At 37.7% G+C, this 17,049-nt stretch overlaps 1 protein-coding gene across 7 annotated transcripts in view; it reads left to right on the top strand.

Annotated features, from left to right (window-relative positions):
- MYO16 (myosin XVI) overlaps positions 1-17,049 on the top strand; it is a 407,211-nt gene that overhangs the window by 176,841 nt on the left and 213,321 nt on the right. For all 7 annotated transcript variants that reach the window (XM_068927513.1, XM_068927524.1, XM_068927518.1 and 4 more), the window contains 2 exons: positions 4,288-4,412; positions 9,070-9,195. In XM_068927513.1, coding sequence (XP_068783614.1) covers positions 4,288-4,412; positions 9,070-9,195 — 251 coding nt within the window. The remainder of the gene's footprint in view (positions 1-4,287; positions 4,413-9,069; positions 9,196-17,049) is intronic.

Here is a 17,049-nt window from a genome sequence, read left to right as displayed (position 1 = left end):
CCATCTAAATACATGAAAAGTATCACTCTCTGAGGAGGGAGAATTACAAACTTGATTAACGGTGAGGCACTTCTTGGACGAGGTCTCCTCGTCCAAGTCTCACAGAATGGTAAATGTGTATGCCTGATAAAGCTGGTAACCAGCTCCCCACTGGAGAAGCCTTCACACTAAAATCTAAAATTTCCCAAGTTCTTGGAATTCAAAACTACAATTTTAAAATGGCAATTTAAATTATTTTTTGCACGGTTTTTAATGCATCATTCTGTATTCCAAACAGTCAGAGAAAAGAGGACTCTATTGTCTCAGTAGATACTCCCAGATAATGCCTGTGGAACATGTCACTGTGGTAGCAAACTTGCCAGGCAGTTTCTGCTACTTGTGTAATGAGTTGTGTGTTATTCCTTCATACAACTATTATTTGAAACCAGTGAAGCCATCTTGAGGTTTACATGGACTGCACTTTTTTTTTGCTGCATGCACAGCATTGTTTATGGATCTTCTCTGAGTTGATGGGTATGTAATTTATTATAGAACACATAAAGCAATTGATGCAGCTGCACCCTTTTCCTGAGCGTGAGTAGTGTGAGCAACATTAAACTTTCAGGGTTTGGGGGTTTTTTTGGACTCATGAAGAAAACACTAAGGTTCTATAAAATGCACTTTGCGAGGTGTAAGGATCAATATTTCACTACTCGTGTAAGACTACGCTGATATTTTAGTCCTTGCTGGAAGAAGCTGAGTGGCCTTGGTAGGACTTTGCCCTCAACCTTTAGCACTCAACAAATTTTAAATGAGAAGTGATAATTTAAAGGACATGATGTAACTATGTTTGGCTGATAGTCTTTCTTTCTGGGGAAAAGTCAAACAGTTGTATTTTCAATTTGTGAACTACAAAGCTGTTTCTGAGTGTTTGATATATTACTGACACCCGGAAGTTGTACTATATCAATTTCCACATTTGCCTCTCCCCTTGAAAAAGTAAACTTATCATAATTGCCAACTGGAGAGATCAAGTGGAAGAAAAAACTGACATAAATTCAATCAGTATTACTTAGAAATTGCCTTCCTCATTAGGTATAAAACTATACATATATTTTTCACCTTTAATCTATCTTACGTGACAACTTTAGACTAAAGAGATTTACCATGGCCAGTCAAGTTTCACTTTCACTTCGGCAGTTTAGGCTGTCTATCTAATGTGTTTAACAAATGGAAGAAGCACCTAAAGTGAGTGCTCCAAATGATGACTAATATTTTTGGCGCATGTAGCTGCTCACACCAAACAGCATTTTGGGAATTTATACTTCTGTACTTCAGAGAGTTCTGTTGCAGGGACAAGAATGCTAATCTATCCATTTATTCTTGCCAAAAGCAGGAAATAGAAATAAAAAGAAAAAAGAGGTGTAACTGATGCCATGTGCTATCAATAATGTGTAAATGTCTTGTGGTGATTTTAAGTCATTATTCTGAAATGTGATGAAGGCATAGAGAACTTGATCTATTCTGGCAAAATGAGTACATCGATTCTTAGGAGTTACTCAGAAATTTGTATGAAGTCAGCATTGTGTTCCAGGCTAGTAACTGTCAGTCAGTAGTATGAGAGCAAATACTCCTTTTCCTTATGCAAAATTTTATGTTAGGATACTCGCAGAGTCTCACTGGCTTCTATGGAACCAATTAAAGTTAGAAAAATAATTTAAATTATAAAATATGGACAAAGAAGCTGCATTAAAAATTACTCCTGAGTTCATACCATCATATGTTCCATGTCCTGAGTTCCCAAACTGACCAGATTGTGTGCCAGGTTGAATCTGGCTGAAGCAGGCAAGTTTCCTGCAGAGACTGAAAAACAAGGGGTGGGAGCGAGGTGCACCTGGTTCTTGCAGCTCTCTGGCATGAAGGGGCAGACACCCAGCTGCTGGTCCTCTCAGTACAGGAATATAACAGTACGGGAGTACAGGAGTATAACGTCAAGTTTTGCCTAAGGCTGTCATTTTTATCATCCTTTCAGTTGATTTTACAGTGATGTTACATTATCCAGAATTCAATGGCATAGGTAATTTTAGATTTTACAAATGAAAGTAATATTCTAGTGTCTTCCTAAGTGCGTGCAGCAGCCTCTTCTTCCCTGCCAGCTACTGTGGCAATGTTCATGAAGATGAGTACAGTTCAGGCATACTTACTACAGAAAAAATGTGGATATGCTGACATCTGGTATTGCAGCTCCAAAAAAGGCAGGTGGAGGACAGCAACAAAACCTGAAAACCGACTCTAAGAAACCAAGAGTTGAAAAGATAAGAACAAAGGGGATCTATTTCACCTCTAGCCCTCCTAAAAGTGCTAGAGCATGTTGTACTCATGCCAGCATTAAAACACTAACTCAAAGCATTGTGTTAGTAGCATCTTACAGTACTAACCTGCTTGTTAGTACTATGGCTGCTACTAAAATAATACTGTATTTCAGGAATTCCACATCTGGTGTTCTTCAGGGCTCTGTGCCACATGCCAGCCTCATGCTAAGAAGAGATGTTTCATGAGGCCAAAATGAGCAAATGAATGACTGAAAAAAAAAAAAGAGGGAGCCCTGTTTTTTGACAAAGATATCATTTAAAAATCCTGTGGAAAACATGAAGAGCTAACCCTCTGACTCTTGTGGTGAAAGAAATACTAAAAGTTTTGGGTGGTGATCTAATTGAAGCTACAACTATGTATAAATCTGCAGTCAGAACTGCATTTACATGAGAGATCACAGATTTCAGCCCAAATACAGAAAACAGTTTCTTAATATACCAATCTCATTTTCTCTAGCTTAGCTTTGTATTTGTGTTTTACGTTTGTTATCATTTAGTGTCATTTAGTTTTATTTAGATGACGGGTGGGAAAATACAAGAATATGTGGACAGGGACACAGTGTTCACGCTCTCAACACTTCACCTCAGAGATGAATGCTGCATGCAAATAAAATTCAGAACATAAGGCAGTGTGTAGAGAAGGATGTTAGAGAAAGAAAACGAATGGGATTCTTTGCTGAACTACATATAGTACACGCATATATACCAGTTCTGGGATAGGTTAAAACTTAAGAGACTTTAAATATACTTTTATCTTGAAATTTACTTCAGTTGTTTTAACAGGGTAAATAAAAACAACAACAATAACAAAATCATTGAAGAGAAAATATAAAATAAATCAGTCACACAAAATATTTAGGTTACGTAGAAATCATTTGTCACTCTGAAGCTCACTGACAAATGTAGAAGAGAACCAAGAACACATTTATTCATATGGTTTTGGTTAAGTCATGGCCAAGACAGTGAGGAGGGATTTTTATAGTCAAGTTACATTTTCTATATATGGATGGAAATTACCATATGGAGTGATAATTTCCCCTGGAAGCTACGAGCAAGAAAATCAAGCCCTGAATTTTGGTTAGATATTCTGATCAAGCCAAGGCCAGTTGCTAATTTAACCACTTGGCGATTTTATTGTACCCTCCATGTCTAATTTAAATCTCTTCTGACGGGAGTCCATGCTTCCTTTTGGTTGTAGACTGCCTTGATTATCTTGCCTCTAAAGCTGTCCTCTGACAAGTGTTTCTTTCAATAGCAATGCTGACGCAAGCAGTCCCAGGCCCTTCATTCCTTTCGTCCCTCCCATTTGTTCCAGCCTCCACACCACATCTTCAAATTTTCATTTGTTTATGGGGCCTTGCAGTGGGCTAGGCCCGGTTGGAAAACCAATCCTATTTAAAAATAACCTAGGCAGATAAAAAACTGTTGATTTTTAGCGTCATTTGCTTCACTTCTCAATCTCTCAAGCAGTTGAACTGACACAGTTTAGGGATTGGTCTGGGCACTGTGTATATACATGGGGTGAAAGAGTGGAACCAAAAATAACATTCATTAAATAAGACCTGAAGACTTGGAGTGGCTTTCCTCAAATGTTTCATCCTTTTCCTGGTTTGCAGCTATTTGACATGTCACAGTCCTAGTGGATATACTATCTCACAACTGCTTTACCTACAACTGCTGTTGCAAGTGAGTAGGGAATCAGGCACAGGTATTTGGTATTGCTGACTGACATTAAATCATCCGTGTAGTGACTGGTAAATACAGATGTAAGTAAACTTGGTGTTAATGTAAGTGGATAAACATGTTCTATAAATGTACACTGAAGACTGATTAAGCTGTTAAGCTTTTACAAACCCAGAAAACAAAATCCTTTATGCATTCTTTACTGATGAATGAAGTATCAGAAGGTTTTAGCCTTTTTTTCCCCCCCATGCAGGTGTAGATCTGAATTCGTTGCGCCAAATGAAGATACAGAGACCTATGACAATGCTTACAGATGTCCGACAACTCATATCAAGTGGAGGAAGTGTGAATCAAAAGAATGATGAAGGAGTTACACTGGTGAGTGGGAACAGGTCATAATCAGAGTTTCAGCCCTGTGAATATGCATATGTTTCAGCTGTTTACCAGTGAGCATATTTGCAAGTGTGGATGCAAGGAAATCCACAGAGCTAGGAGGTCTGCTGCTACAAAGAGAAATGTAGGAATGCAAGATTTGGGTCCTCATCGGCCTTTTGAAAATAGATATATGTCACTCTCCTGCCTACTACTGATTTTTTAAAAAAGGTATGGTGCAGCATCTGTATCATAATGACAACTTTTTTACTCTTAGTCATATATATTTTTAAAGTAGCACACTGAATATGCACCTCAAAAATTATTAGCAAGAAAAGTATTGTATATTCTAATTTAAAATTTGAGCAGATACTTATGATCCCTGATAGTCTGTTTAACAGATGTCCTGAAACTTCACTGAGCTGAGCTAGAAGGTATCCCATCTTGATTAAATGTAATAAAGCATCCACCATATCTGTGGATAAAATATTCCCTCTTCAAAATCTGCATGTAAATTCTAGTAACTGGGTCTCTTTTTTATGCTTTTTCTATTCCTCTAATTTTTCAAGATTGATGTATTGAATCATTTTAAAAGTAACATTCTTTTTCCTAAATTGCATACATCAATGAAATGTTCTCTTTGCATAAAAAATCTTCACTATCGTTATAAATCAGTAAATGGTCATCAGTAGCATCCAGATGTTGAATCACTTTTTTTTATTCCTTTACATTTTTCTGAAAACACAAAACTAAAATAATTAAAAAAGCAAGTGTTACAGAACCATTGCATTTATGCTGGGTTACATTCAGTGATGCTACATTAATGCACTTAATCATTAGTATTTAATTCCATGTTTTTAAAACCTATGGCGTGTTTAAACTGTCACTGAAAAAGTGAGCAGGCTCATATCTGGGGTTCTTGAATCCAAACACTAGTGGGATCTGCACTGAAAGTTATGGCTTTTGAGGTGGCCACCCCAAGGTAGTTAGCTGGAGTGAAAAACAGGAGCAGGGAGTAGGAGGAGGAGCAATAAGGCAACTGTAGCTTACTCCATTAAAGCATTGATTTAATTTCAAGTTTCCTGGTACATTTAAGCTAAGCTGCTAACTCAACTGTAAAATGCAAGTTGTTTGCATTCTGCTTTGCTCTTACTGATATTTTGGTATGAACTGGCTTGGTTAAACTGAGTTAAAAACTTGCATAATTATCACTGTATAAAACTTCTTCGGTATTTAGCGGAATAGTTGAAATGCATGACTGAAAAGTGTAAAACTATTGCATATATCAGGAAAAATCACGTTGGACAGTTTGCTTTTTTTGCTGTTTGCTCAGAGGAATGTGGACAAAGGGGACATTTTTGTGTGAACGGGTTTAATGTTGAACTTTGTTTTCTGAACTTCTTTCACAGTCTTGCAACAAGTAGCTACAGAGAGGATCATTTTGCTTTTGTAGGAGATTTCTATTATGTGAAACTTTTGTCTTACAAACTGGTGGGAAATTCAGAGTTTGTTAGGCTGCTCTGTCTCTATTCATGGGTGTGGAGTCAGCCAGTCTGCGATAGCTGTATGTGTATCAAAAGGTTCTGGGAATACGTTTTTGTTGCTCTAAATCTATCTGTACAGAGACAACAACAAAAATACTACTTTTAGGTAGCAAATTATTTTTTTTTCTACTGATAGAGTCTAAGTTGATACAGTTTATGGCTGGAATATGGTTATATATGAAACTCTACCGAAAACTAAAAGTCTGTTTCTATAATCCTATAGATTGAAATTCAGCAAGTCTGTTTTTCCCTAAATAATAGGTTGTATCATGTGCTTTCATTCTTTACTGAGTGTAATCAATTGAATATATTTTATATTCCCTGAATATTCCTCGTTTCTGAAGCTGGACTGTAAGCCTTAATAAGAACCTTGACACAAGTAGATTCTTTATTTTATAATAATGAGGCATACCAAGGCAATAAACTTGTCAACGCAAGCTGCACCAAACCCTTCGTCAGTCTGTGAGAGCAACCTGACACAGAGGTATCCTCAGAGCAGTCTAACTGTTTTTTAAATAATAAATTCACCTTTCCAAGCAGCAGATTAAGTAGTGTAAGGCTGGAAAAGGTGCTATAAGTCCCAAACAGGGAGCAGTAAATTAGGAAATAAGGTTTAATTAAGTTCGTTTCTTAGCTGGATGTTCTACAATGTTTGATATGTCTCTGGACAACATACACCAGCAGGTACAAACATAAAGTACTTTCTTTGTGGTGGCAAACTCAGAGAAGAGGGGCACTGCTTCTTCCTCCTCAGGTATTTATTTTCTGTAAGTCACAAGCAATCTCCTCTTCCTGCAAGATAAATTATCTGAGTCCATGTGTAAATTGTTGGCCTAGATACATAGGACGTACATATGTATAGATAAAGAATGGTATATGGCAAAAATATGTTTATGAGAAATTTTCTGATGAAAATTTTTTCTTTGAAAGATATTTCAGTCATAAAATATGTCATTTGTCCTGTGAACTTTTAGACTGCTTTAAAATAGCAGTTATCAAATTGATATTTCAATAGAGAATATAATTTCTTTTGTTAAAAACAAAAAGCTAGAGCTAAATCAAACTAGGAGAAAAATTATGATTGTTTGTACACTTTGAATGAGAACATTTCTAGTGTACAGAACTGGTGTTCTGCCCCCACTTCTTCCTCCCTAAACACGTTTCCTATTCCATTTTTGATAAAGAATTGCTTCTTGGTGGGAAAACTCTCTAGAGGAAAATTTTTGATGAGCTCTATATTTTATCCCTCTGCATCGCAAATGTTCATAAGGAAAACTGTGCATACTTTGCAGATGCTGCTGAACCAGAAATAGCTGGCAAATAATACCTAGGACTCATTTTTTGGAGTCTCCTTTTCTTATAGTTACTCTGAGAATACTCGAATCTAGGAACAGGTTTATTGCAAGACCTTTTTTTTGCCATTAACCATCCATTCCAGGCCTAAAAAAAAAAAAAAAAAAAACCTGTTGCCCTATTTCTTCAGGTAGTGTTGCTTCAAGGACGAAAAAAAAAAAAAAAGGACACACAAAAAACCCATATAGTTACCTGTTGAATTTGAATATCTCCTACCTGAGTCAGAGGGCATACACTGCAGTTTCTTGCCCTGTAACCTCAGTCCTCCATTCCTGTAAACTTACTGAGGCCTGTTGTTACTGACCTTGTGAGAGCTGGTTCCTCGTAACTGTGGAAGAGCAATTACATTGTGCTGATTTCCAAATGCAAATTTTGTCCCTGTTGCTCCCAGAAGCAGAGAGAATATTCGGAATCATAGCAGAGAGCCATGAGAAAATAAATACTCCCAAGCAGTAAGCTGAATGATTCAGGACATATGAAGTATGTGATTCACTCTAATTCACAATAAATATGAAAGAGTTTCTACTAGGAATCCTCAGTGACAAATTTTTCCTGATATATGATTTTTTATTTCATTTTCCTCTTTTACTTGATTTACTAGAGTAAATAAAGAATTTGTATTGCCCTGTAATGCATATCTTTCTATATGATTGGTTTATTTGTTACTCTTCACAATCCTGTTTGGTTTTATGTTTATATTTGTTTTATATTTATATTACATATTTGATTTTTAATTAATATTTATTTTATATATATTACTATTATATTTACATTATTTCAGTCCTATTCTGTAGATACCATCTATAGTAGAATTAATTGCTGATATGAATGCCAAGCACATGTAGAGCCTTGTTTTTCAACATACTGCACAGGTTAATGTCCAGTTTCTTAAATCAGCCATTAACAAAGTATTAAATAAAAAACTGTTAATACTAGAAAATATTTCTGAGCTTCCTCTTTCCCCTTCTTGCCGCTGTAGTCCTCACTACCTGATCTCTCGTACTGTCCTTGCTACTGAAGATGACAAGCCACAGGCAAACAGAGCTAACTTTAAATTGTCCCTGCTTTAGCAGGAGGCTGGACTAGCCTCCAAGGTTCCTTCTGAACTAAGTTTCTATTATTCTGTTAATGCACTTTCCTCTCTCTCTGCCCTGCTTTAATTCTGAAATGAAGTTTACTAATCTAGAGAGCAAACTCATATTATTAAAGCAATACCACCCAAAATAATTAAGCAATATGTAGTGAAGTAGGGTAAATAGAAATAAAATCACTCTGAACTGGGAAGGTATTTTCTGTGACTGATTTTGCTCTGCAGACCTAACGTGCTTAGTCAGATTATGTGTTAGTGAATTCAATTTAGAGTAAAACTGTGTCACTTTGCATCTGAAGTATTTGAACTGTCACAAAAGAAAGTCAGGTCTAGGCCAAGTTCTACTGAAGCATTATAAATACTTGAGCTCATGAAATTTGTGAAGATATTTAAAAGGATATTCTTGAAATGATGTGAAAAGTAGCTAGTGGGACTGGATTGCTTAATGGAAAAAGAGATATCAATAAGCTGGCATTCTTATTTTTGGCAGATTTTGCTTATAAATGCTAAAAAAGTTTCTGCACTGGTTTCCTAGAATGTCATTTTCATGTATAGATTTTGCATTTCTCATTACTGAGATTTATACAGTTAGGTCTGTGGGACAGCCAACGTGTGCAATAATCCCTTACAGGTTTTTATGACTTATGTAAACTATTAAGCTATTTTCATATTGCAGCTTCACATGGCCTGTGCAAATGGATACAGGAATGTGGCGTCTCTGATCCTGGATCATGGGGCTGATCTCAATGCAGTGGATAATCAGTACTGGACACCTCTTCATTTAGCTGCAAAGTATGGGCAGGTAAAGCATGGGTTGTTTTGTTTTTTTTTTCATTCTTCTCTTTTCTATGTGATAGTCTTCTCTAGCAAGAGTAGATACGTTCAAGTTAGGGAGACTGTTCTGTTTTTAATGTGAAAAATTTAAACACTTTGGTGCTATAAGTAGCATATGAAATGACAAAAAGCAGCTGAGAATAAACATCATAAAGCTATCTACCTGGTACAACTTGTTAAGATCAATATACCATCAGCAAAAACCAGATATGCGCTGAAATTGAAAGGAAACCAAAACAAGCACTTTCGCCTTGTGCTTTCTTATATTCTGAAGTCAAAGGCTCGGTTTTAGCCAGCTGGTTTGCTGTGTACATTTCTGTGAATGAATGTCCAGGATCCACTTAACACTGTTGTTCGAACTGCGTTCGAAGCTTTCCAGACATTGAGTTGTGGAAGGGTATGCCGGCTTGGGATTTTGATCCCATGCCTAAATGTGACTTGTGCCTCTTAACATCCCACCATTTCACATTTTCTTCACCCTCACTCTCCCAGAGCACCCCATGCCCTTTCGTTATGTCTGATTGCTTCAGGAGAGCTTCCTGGTCTCTCTGTATCCTAATGTCCTAGTGTCTGCCAGCAGACACGTACTTACTCTACCCATAATCTGACTTAAGAAGGGCAAGGAAACTCTAATGCAGAAATGACGAGATTGTAGTGATGTGGTCATTACTGTGAGCTAGTATTTCCCACATTTCAGAATGGCTTGTAAGTTCAGGCTTTGCGCAGCACTGATGTGGTCATACAATGGCTGCAAGTCTCTCCTAGTGTGAAACGTAACCACTGCTTTTATTGAAAAGTTTTACTTTGAAAGGACTGAGGAAGAACTTTTCTATAAGTGTGTGACATACATACGTATTTGCCACACCAACTCTGGATGACTTGAAATACTTTTTTTTTGTCGTGAAGTCAGGTATTTTTCTATTTCAAACAAATCTGTAGATGTAAAGTTTGTGGTTGCAAGGGGCTAATGGAAAAAGAGTCTTTCCTTTTGAAGTGTTCTGAGAGCTCAGCCCGCTGTGTTATGAGATGATCCTTTTAGATGGCTTTTTTTTTGGAACTGTTTCCCTTCATGTCCCAGATGATGATGGCAGTGATTGTTGTTATCGTTTCATTCTCAGAGTTTTCAGTGAGAAACCAGGGACTAATTGTGCTAGGCACTATACAAGCACTGCTTGTATATGTATAAGAAGACAAATGAAGTATCACACACTTTTCCTCACTAATAATAACAAAATACACAGCAAATGTCTTCCTTGTGTATTGTTAATGAATAATACAAACCTGGAGCTTTGTTATTCACATTGTAGGTAATTTGCCATCCTTATTTAGAAGATAAATATGACTTGCATATAGATTCTGTTTGTCAGAAAAAGTAAATCATATTTAAATTGCTTTATCAAGAGGGATTCATTAAATGTGAGGGAAAATACTCTATCCAGTACTTAAGCCATCAGGGTGTTCTTAAAATTTCCATTCTTATGATAATAATTTTGAAACATCTTTTAGCCTTGATATGAATTCATATGCATATCACATTTACAATTCCATTCTGAGTAATTAATTATAGACAAACATGAATGTTGGCACCATTCTAGAAAAAAATAGCGTGGCAGAATAGGAATAGCCTTAGCCAAGATATGATTTAGGATAGTCTATTTTAAATAAAAAATAGATTTACAAGAAAGTAGTTGATTTTTAACAAAAAATATTAATCTATTTCCTGAGGAAGTTATTAAGATAAATTCTACACTTACAATTTCTTACAAATCACAATTGAAAGAGCTTTACAATTTCACAATTTTTTGTAATAAAAATTTATGGTTGCTTTTGTGTAAAAGTCTCATTTGGATAACTCACTACAGTGATAAATCCATATGTTCTTGTGGAAAATTGTAAATAAATCTATTTGATTTTAATTTGATGCACTACTATTTGTATTTATAGTGAAAAATACAACTGTTCTAAGGTGTAATAATGAAATCTCTTGCAACCTCATATCTCAATGAATGAGATGGATCCATTTAGATTTAAGGAGAGAAGCAGGTGCCTTTTAAAATGTGACTATATAGACAGAAACTATGCCTTGAATCTTTAACTATCTTTTTGATTCACCTTTTTATGTATTTTTAATTCCATATTTCTTTAAAGTTCATATATAATGCATTCTTCCACCTCCATTACACTGAACAAACATACTACCCTGGAAGCTATTTTCAATTGAATTGATTTCTTTCCTTCCAGGAATGTATCTGAACAGAAGAATAGTTGTTCTTGTCTAGTAGCTTGTCTAATAAGGAATGATGCTTTAATGATTGGTTCTAGATGTTTAAAAAAAAAAACTTTCTGTAACATTGGTGTTTAGTAGTTCACTAGCACTGCTACTGAAAGATCTGCAGCTAACCTCCATGTAATATATTGTTAGAAGTATTATTATTCCATGAGTCATAATGACTGACAGTTCTTCTCATTCTATTCATGAAGCACCTGCAAAATTCTTAATCATTCAGAGATACAGTTTCTTATATATTTTCAGCCAAAGTGAGGGATGCACAAACCAAAAGATGGGTAGATTGTCCATTGGATGATATACTTTGGATCATGTGGATCATGTACAGGGCATGAAGTAGGTGTTTTACTCTTAGACAGCTTAAAGTTGCACAGAACAAATGCTGCAGAGGAAGTGCAGAAAGAGTTAAAGATTTGAAGGAATATCAATCTCATCAAAAGCAAACCAGTAATGATTTGTTGCATTTTTTCCAAAGGAGGAATAACTTAAGTTTTAAGTGCCACTGTTGTATTATCTGATGTGGAAAAAAAAAAAAAAAAAAACCCTGTGGCTGTTTGCATATACTTTTTAAAAGCAACTTAAAGCATATTCTAGTCACTGATAGATTTACTATCTAAAATTTGCTTAAATTTGTCCAAACATTAAAAAAAAAAAAGTAAATGAATGCTATATGAATTGTTGTATTAGGGGCAGAGTGTGTAGATCAAGTGTAGAACATCTTTCATCCTCACATAGGAGTACAGGATATTATTATTGCATCTGTGGGATATGTGCAGGGTATGGCTATGGACTACAAGATAAGGCTACTGAAGCTACTGACTGAAGGTCACTCTCCCTTTGTAAGATGAAGCTCTGCTTTGCAGGAACAGATTAGGTTACAATGAGTGCAGCAGAGTAGTTACTGAAATACTACCAGCTGCAAATATAAAAAAAATAATGGTAGTAGCATTAAAAAAATTGGGATAATTTTAAGTGATGTTCTTCTGAGTTTTTAGGACTGTTGTTGTCATTTCACCCTGCTCTAACTGTGAGGGCTAAAAATCATATTTGTAGTGCAAGTTGAGATTCTCACATTACACCAAAAGTAGATATTATTTAGGTATTAAGGTCAGAGTTGCTCAATACTTCAATAAAATGATGGGTTATAATAAACTCTTCAACACACATGCAAATCTGCATCAGTTACACATAAAACCCTCTTCAGAATAAGGTTAGGAAGGCAGCGAAGTCGAGCATCAAGAAGTCAGAATATGTCAGAGTTGACTAGATAAATTTAACTGAGCCTTGTGGACAAATTCACACTGACAGCAATTTTGGCTCCCTGCCTCATTCACAGCAGGATGGAGAGTGCTGATACCTGTGTGACCGTGCTGGAGCACCCACACTCACTGGGGCACCACCCCTTTTGTGCTGTCACTGACACCAACTGTAGAGGAGCAACTTGTATTTCTCAGGCTGAACCCCTAATGTGAATTTTGGTATCAGCGTAGCAATCCCTTTCCAAAGAGCTACTAATGTGGCAGGGGGGTGCCTCTGCTAAACACCTTCCAGGCTGCTGTGATCAGGGGAGCACGCGCTTGCCCTCCCTGCGGTGGGAATAGGCTGCAGCTCTGACGTTTTCCTTGGGTACTTTGGCGTAATTCCAAGGCACAAGCTGTTTCTTTGTTGTTTATCACAGAAATGGCACCTTTCAAAGCAGCTATCAGAGGCGTGCAGGTCAGAGCTGACTCCCCAGTAGCTTAAACACTACCTCTCCCGAAATTTCATTCTTGGGGCATGCTGGCCATCTCTAAACTGTTAAATTGCTAAATAAAAGAAGGTCAGAGATTAAGCTAGACAACAGAGCCTGGCTCGAATCCACATTGTTTAGACCTAGCTCCCTCTATAGGAGATTAAGCTTGCTCTTAGAGAGCTGGGTGGGGTGATCCAAAGCAGAGTCAGGGAAGGAGCTAAAAATTAAGCAGTGTGGTTAATAAGGGCTACTTAAGCCTATTCCATGGTGCTCTCTTATTTAACAAGACAGACTTAGCCTGTGGCTTTGAAGCTTTAACAATTTCATGATGTCAAATACAGATAAGAAAATCGCTGAACTGCGGCCTGTATCTCTCCAAGAATAACAGTTGCACAAGCAAGGGTGTCCCATTAAGCAAAATTAAATTTGTTGTAATTTAGTGAGCTCACATGTGCAGTTCTTCATTATTAGCACATCATACATGTCCTGTATCATTTTCTAAATTTGTGAATGAAATTGCCATCCTGTAAGAACGATCTCCCTCAACACATTTGCTTGGCTTGTTTGATTGGACTGAATAATACCTGTCTAGCTAGCTAGTTCCTTCAAATATAGCATTCTTTTTAGACCATAGAAGGAACTCCATGTCTGAGAGAACAGACCTAGGTACTGCATGGTCTGATGTGCTTCTCGTTATCCAGACACGCTAGTCATTTGACCCAGTTATGAACTGTAGTTTCATTTTCTTTTCTCTAAGTGCATTCTGACATCTGGATTGAAAATTCAGAATCATTAGAATATGCTTCAGTTTAAATGGGATACCTGAACGCAGTGTAAGAAGCGATACTTAATCCCATTCAAGCTTGGCCATTGTCATAGCAGTTCCTTTTAATTCAATTTCTGGACTTAAGCAAACACATTCCACAAATATTTTCAATGAGAAGAGTCTCAAGAAGTCTTGTTTGGTATTTCAAAAGGAATAGAATGTAGTCACTCAGAGGATTCGTATTTTCCCTATCAGCCAGTAGGAATCTTTCATTTATGGTCAGAAAATCCTCTAGAGAATGTTTTATCCGGATATATCTCATCTTCTTTTCTTTTGTCTTTCTGTTCTTTCGCATGCATGTTGATACTCAGGTAGAACACCAGCATTTCCGTTCAGATCAAATTACACTCGTTTCCCTCAAGCAGAGGGAGCACTTTGGGATTTCTGCCTGTGATATCTTTCATTCACTCTCAATATATTCAGGAGATTTCTATAAATCTTTCAAGTGCTAATTGTGAGTACAGGATACTAAAGCACAAGGAGTTAGATTCACACAATCCAAAAGATAAGAAAATAGATTTAGAAGCCAGAGCTTCATAAACAGACTAGGAGTAACCTCAGTTCACAAAAACATAAAATTGTCATTGTTTGTATGTATGTTGTTAAAGCTGAGATGTGCACAGACTGCATTATATATTCTTTTTGATCATTGCAGTATCTCAGTGATCAATATACATGCAATTTTTGCTGGAAATGCCAACTATAGTAACTTTCTGTCATATGCATATGTGTGTATATATAAAAATACCAGAGGTATATGTGAAAAAGAAGGCTAATAAGAGTACAGGCACAAACTTTGGGAAGTGCCAGATTTAAGATTTTCTGTGTGGATATAGAACTTGTATGCCCATGACTCTTAAGCATCTTTAAGCATGAGATCGCATACTATATTTTTCCTACCTTATTTTATTTTTCTCTGTCTAATTTCCTGGGGATATTGAAAAGTAGATATGTAGGTTATCAGTCTTACAGCTACCTGGAACAATTTGTAGTAAAACTTTTAAGTAACTGTAGTCACTTCTTAGATAGTTGAACACATATAATGTCCCTCTTTATGTGAGCTATTCCAGAGGCAGAAAAGGTGGGTATGTAGGCAATATATGTTCAACAGACTCACTAACAGAAAGGTAGTGAGGATGCTTGGTGAATTTGGGTACCATTCCAAGCTCTATGTGTAAACGGACACTGTCTTTTCAGTTCATTCCTCCCACATGAAACCTTATTTGTTCCATTTTCTGCCATCTGTTCCATTCTTGTCTTTATTGTAGTCCCCTTTTAACATTACTCTTCTATTCATTTGCTTGGCTTCATATCTCTTCCTTAGGCTTCTTATCCCAATCCTAGTTTCCTTGCAGAGCTAGCTTCCGTGCCTCCTCCTCTCCCTGGTTCTCATCTCAGCTTTCTCATTCCTCTGCTTTGGCTTCATGCCAACCTCCCTGCCCTTCTGTTACCCTTATCCCTTTTTCCCACTTACTCAAAATCCTATTCTCCCTTGTTGAATCTCGGTGGGTGGTTTTCCTCACCATGTCACTTTCCGCTTTCGTTTTCTTTGTCTGTCTAGTCTCCTTCTACCTACATCTTGGCTTCTTGCCAAATCTCTCTTCTTTTTCCCTCACACTTCTTTCATGTTGATAGTTCCAAATCTCAGCATTTTATCCACTCTCTGTTCTACATATCCCCTCTATTCTTTGTTTCCTGCTGCTAGTCTCATTCCCCCAACCTCCCTTTTCTAATGTGTTCCATTTTGCTGACCACAGGTCGTTAAGGTCCTCTCTCCTCTGCACTCAGATAGGAAAAATATCTTCCTCATCTCCTCTGTATTAAGAAGGGAGATCTGCAAGAAGTTTCAGACATCATATCCTGTGTCTGGAGCAGTACTATGGATCAGACTTGCAATTGCAGAGACAATGCTGCTTAACCTCTAAAGGATGCTGTTCTTTTTTGGAGTTTGCACATGGGGCGTTGGCTTCAAGAGAGACTCAGTCTTCTAAGCCATATGATCTATTTAATGGAAAACAAGGATAGGATCTTTAAAAGTCAAAGCACAGCAACCCCAGTTAACTAGTAGTTACCATACTCCCAAATGGTGGAAAGTAGAAAGTCTCAGTCTTTGGTTTTGGTTTTATTTTTCTCCCCAGTATCTTAAGTGAATAGAAGTCCCTAACCTGCACTTTTCCTGTTCATATCCTGGATATGCACTAAACAGTGCAGCGCCTACCCTCACCACAGTCCATTAGTTGAATACAGAATCACAGAATCGTTTAGGTTGGAAGGGACCTCTGGAGATCATCTAGTCCAACCTCCCTGTTCAAGCAGGGTCCTCTAGAGCATATTGCCCAGGATCACATCCAGACGGGTTTTGAATATCTCCAGCGAAGGAGACTCCACTACCTCTCTGGGCAACCTGTTCCAATGCTCTGTCACCCTCACAGTGAAGAAGTTTTTTCTCAGGTTTAGGTGGAACTTCCTGTGTTTCAGTTTCTGCCCGTTGCCGCTGTCCTGTTGCTGGGCACCACGGAGAAGAGATTGGCCTCATCCTCTTGACACCCTCCCTTCAGATACTTGTACACATTGATGAGATCGCCTCTCAGTCTTCTCTTCTCCAGGCTGAACAGGCCCAGTTCTCGCAGCCTTTCTTCAGAGGAGACATGCTCCAGTCCCCTACGCATCTTGGTAGCCCTCCGCTGGACTCTCTCCAGTAGTGCCATGTCTCTCTTTGCACTGGGGAGCCCAGAACTGGGCACAGTACTCCAGGTGAGGCCTCAGCAGGGCTGAGTAGAGGGGCAGGATCACCTCCCTCGACCTGCTGCCAACACTCTTCCTCATGCACCCCAGGACACCATTGGTCTTCTTGGCCATAAGGGCACACTGCTGGCTCATGGTCAACTTGTTGTCCACCAGGACTCCCGGGTCCTTCTCGGCAGAGCTGCTTCCCAGCAGGTCAGCACCCAGCCTGTACTGGTGCCTGGGATTATTC

Source organism: Struthio camelus, chromosome 1 (genome assembly GCF_040807025.1).
Source record: "Struthio camelus isolate bStrCam1 chromosome 1, bStrCam1.hap1, whole genome shotgun sequence".
In the NCBI taxonomy this organism is placed as follows: Eukaryota; Metazoa; Chordata; class Aves; order Struthioniformes; family Struthionidae; genus Struthio; species Struthio camelus.
Note: the sequence above shows the minus strand (reverse complement) of the source record. Positions and strands in the feature narration are given on the sequence as shown.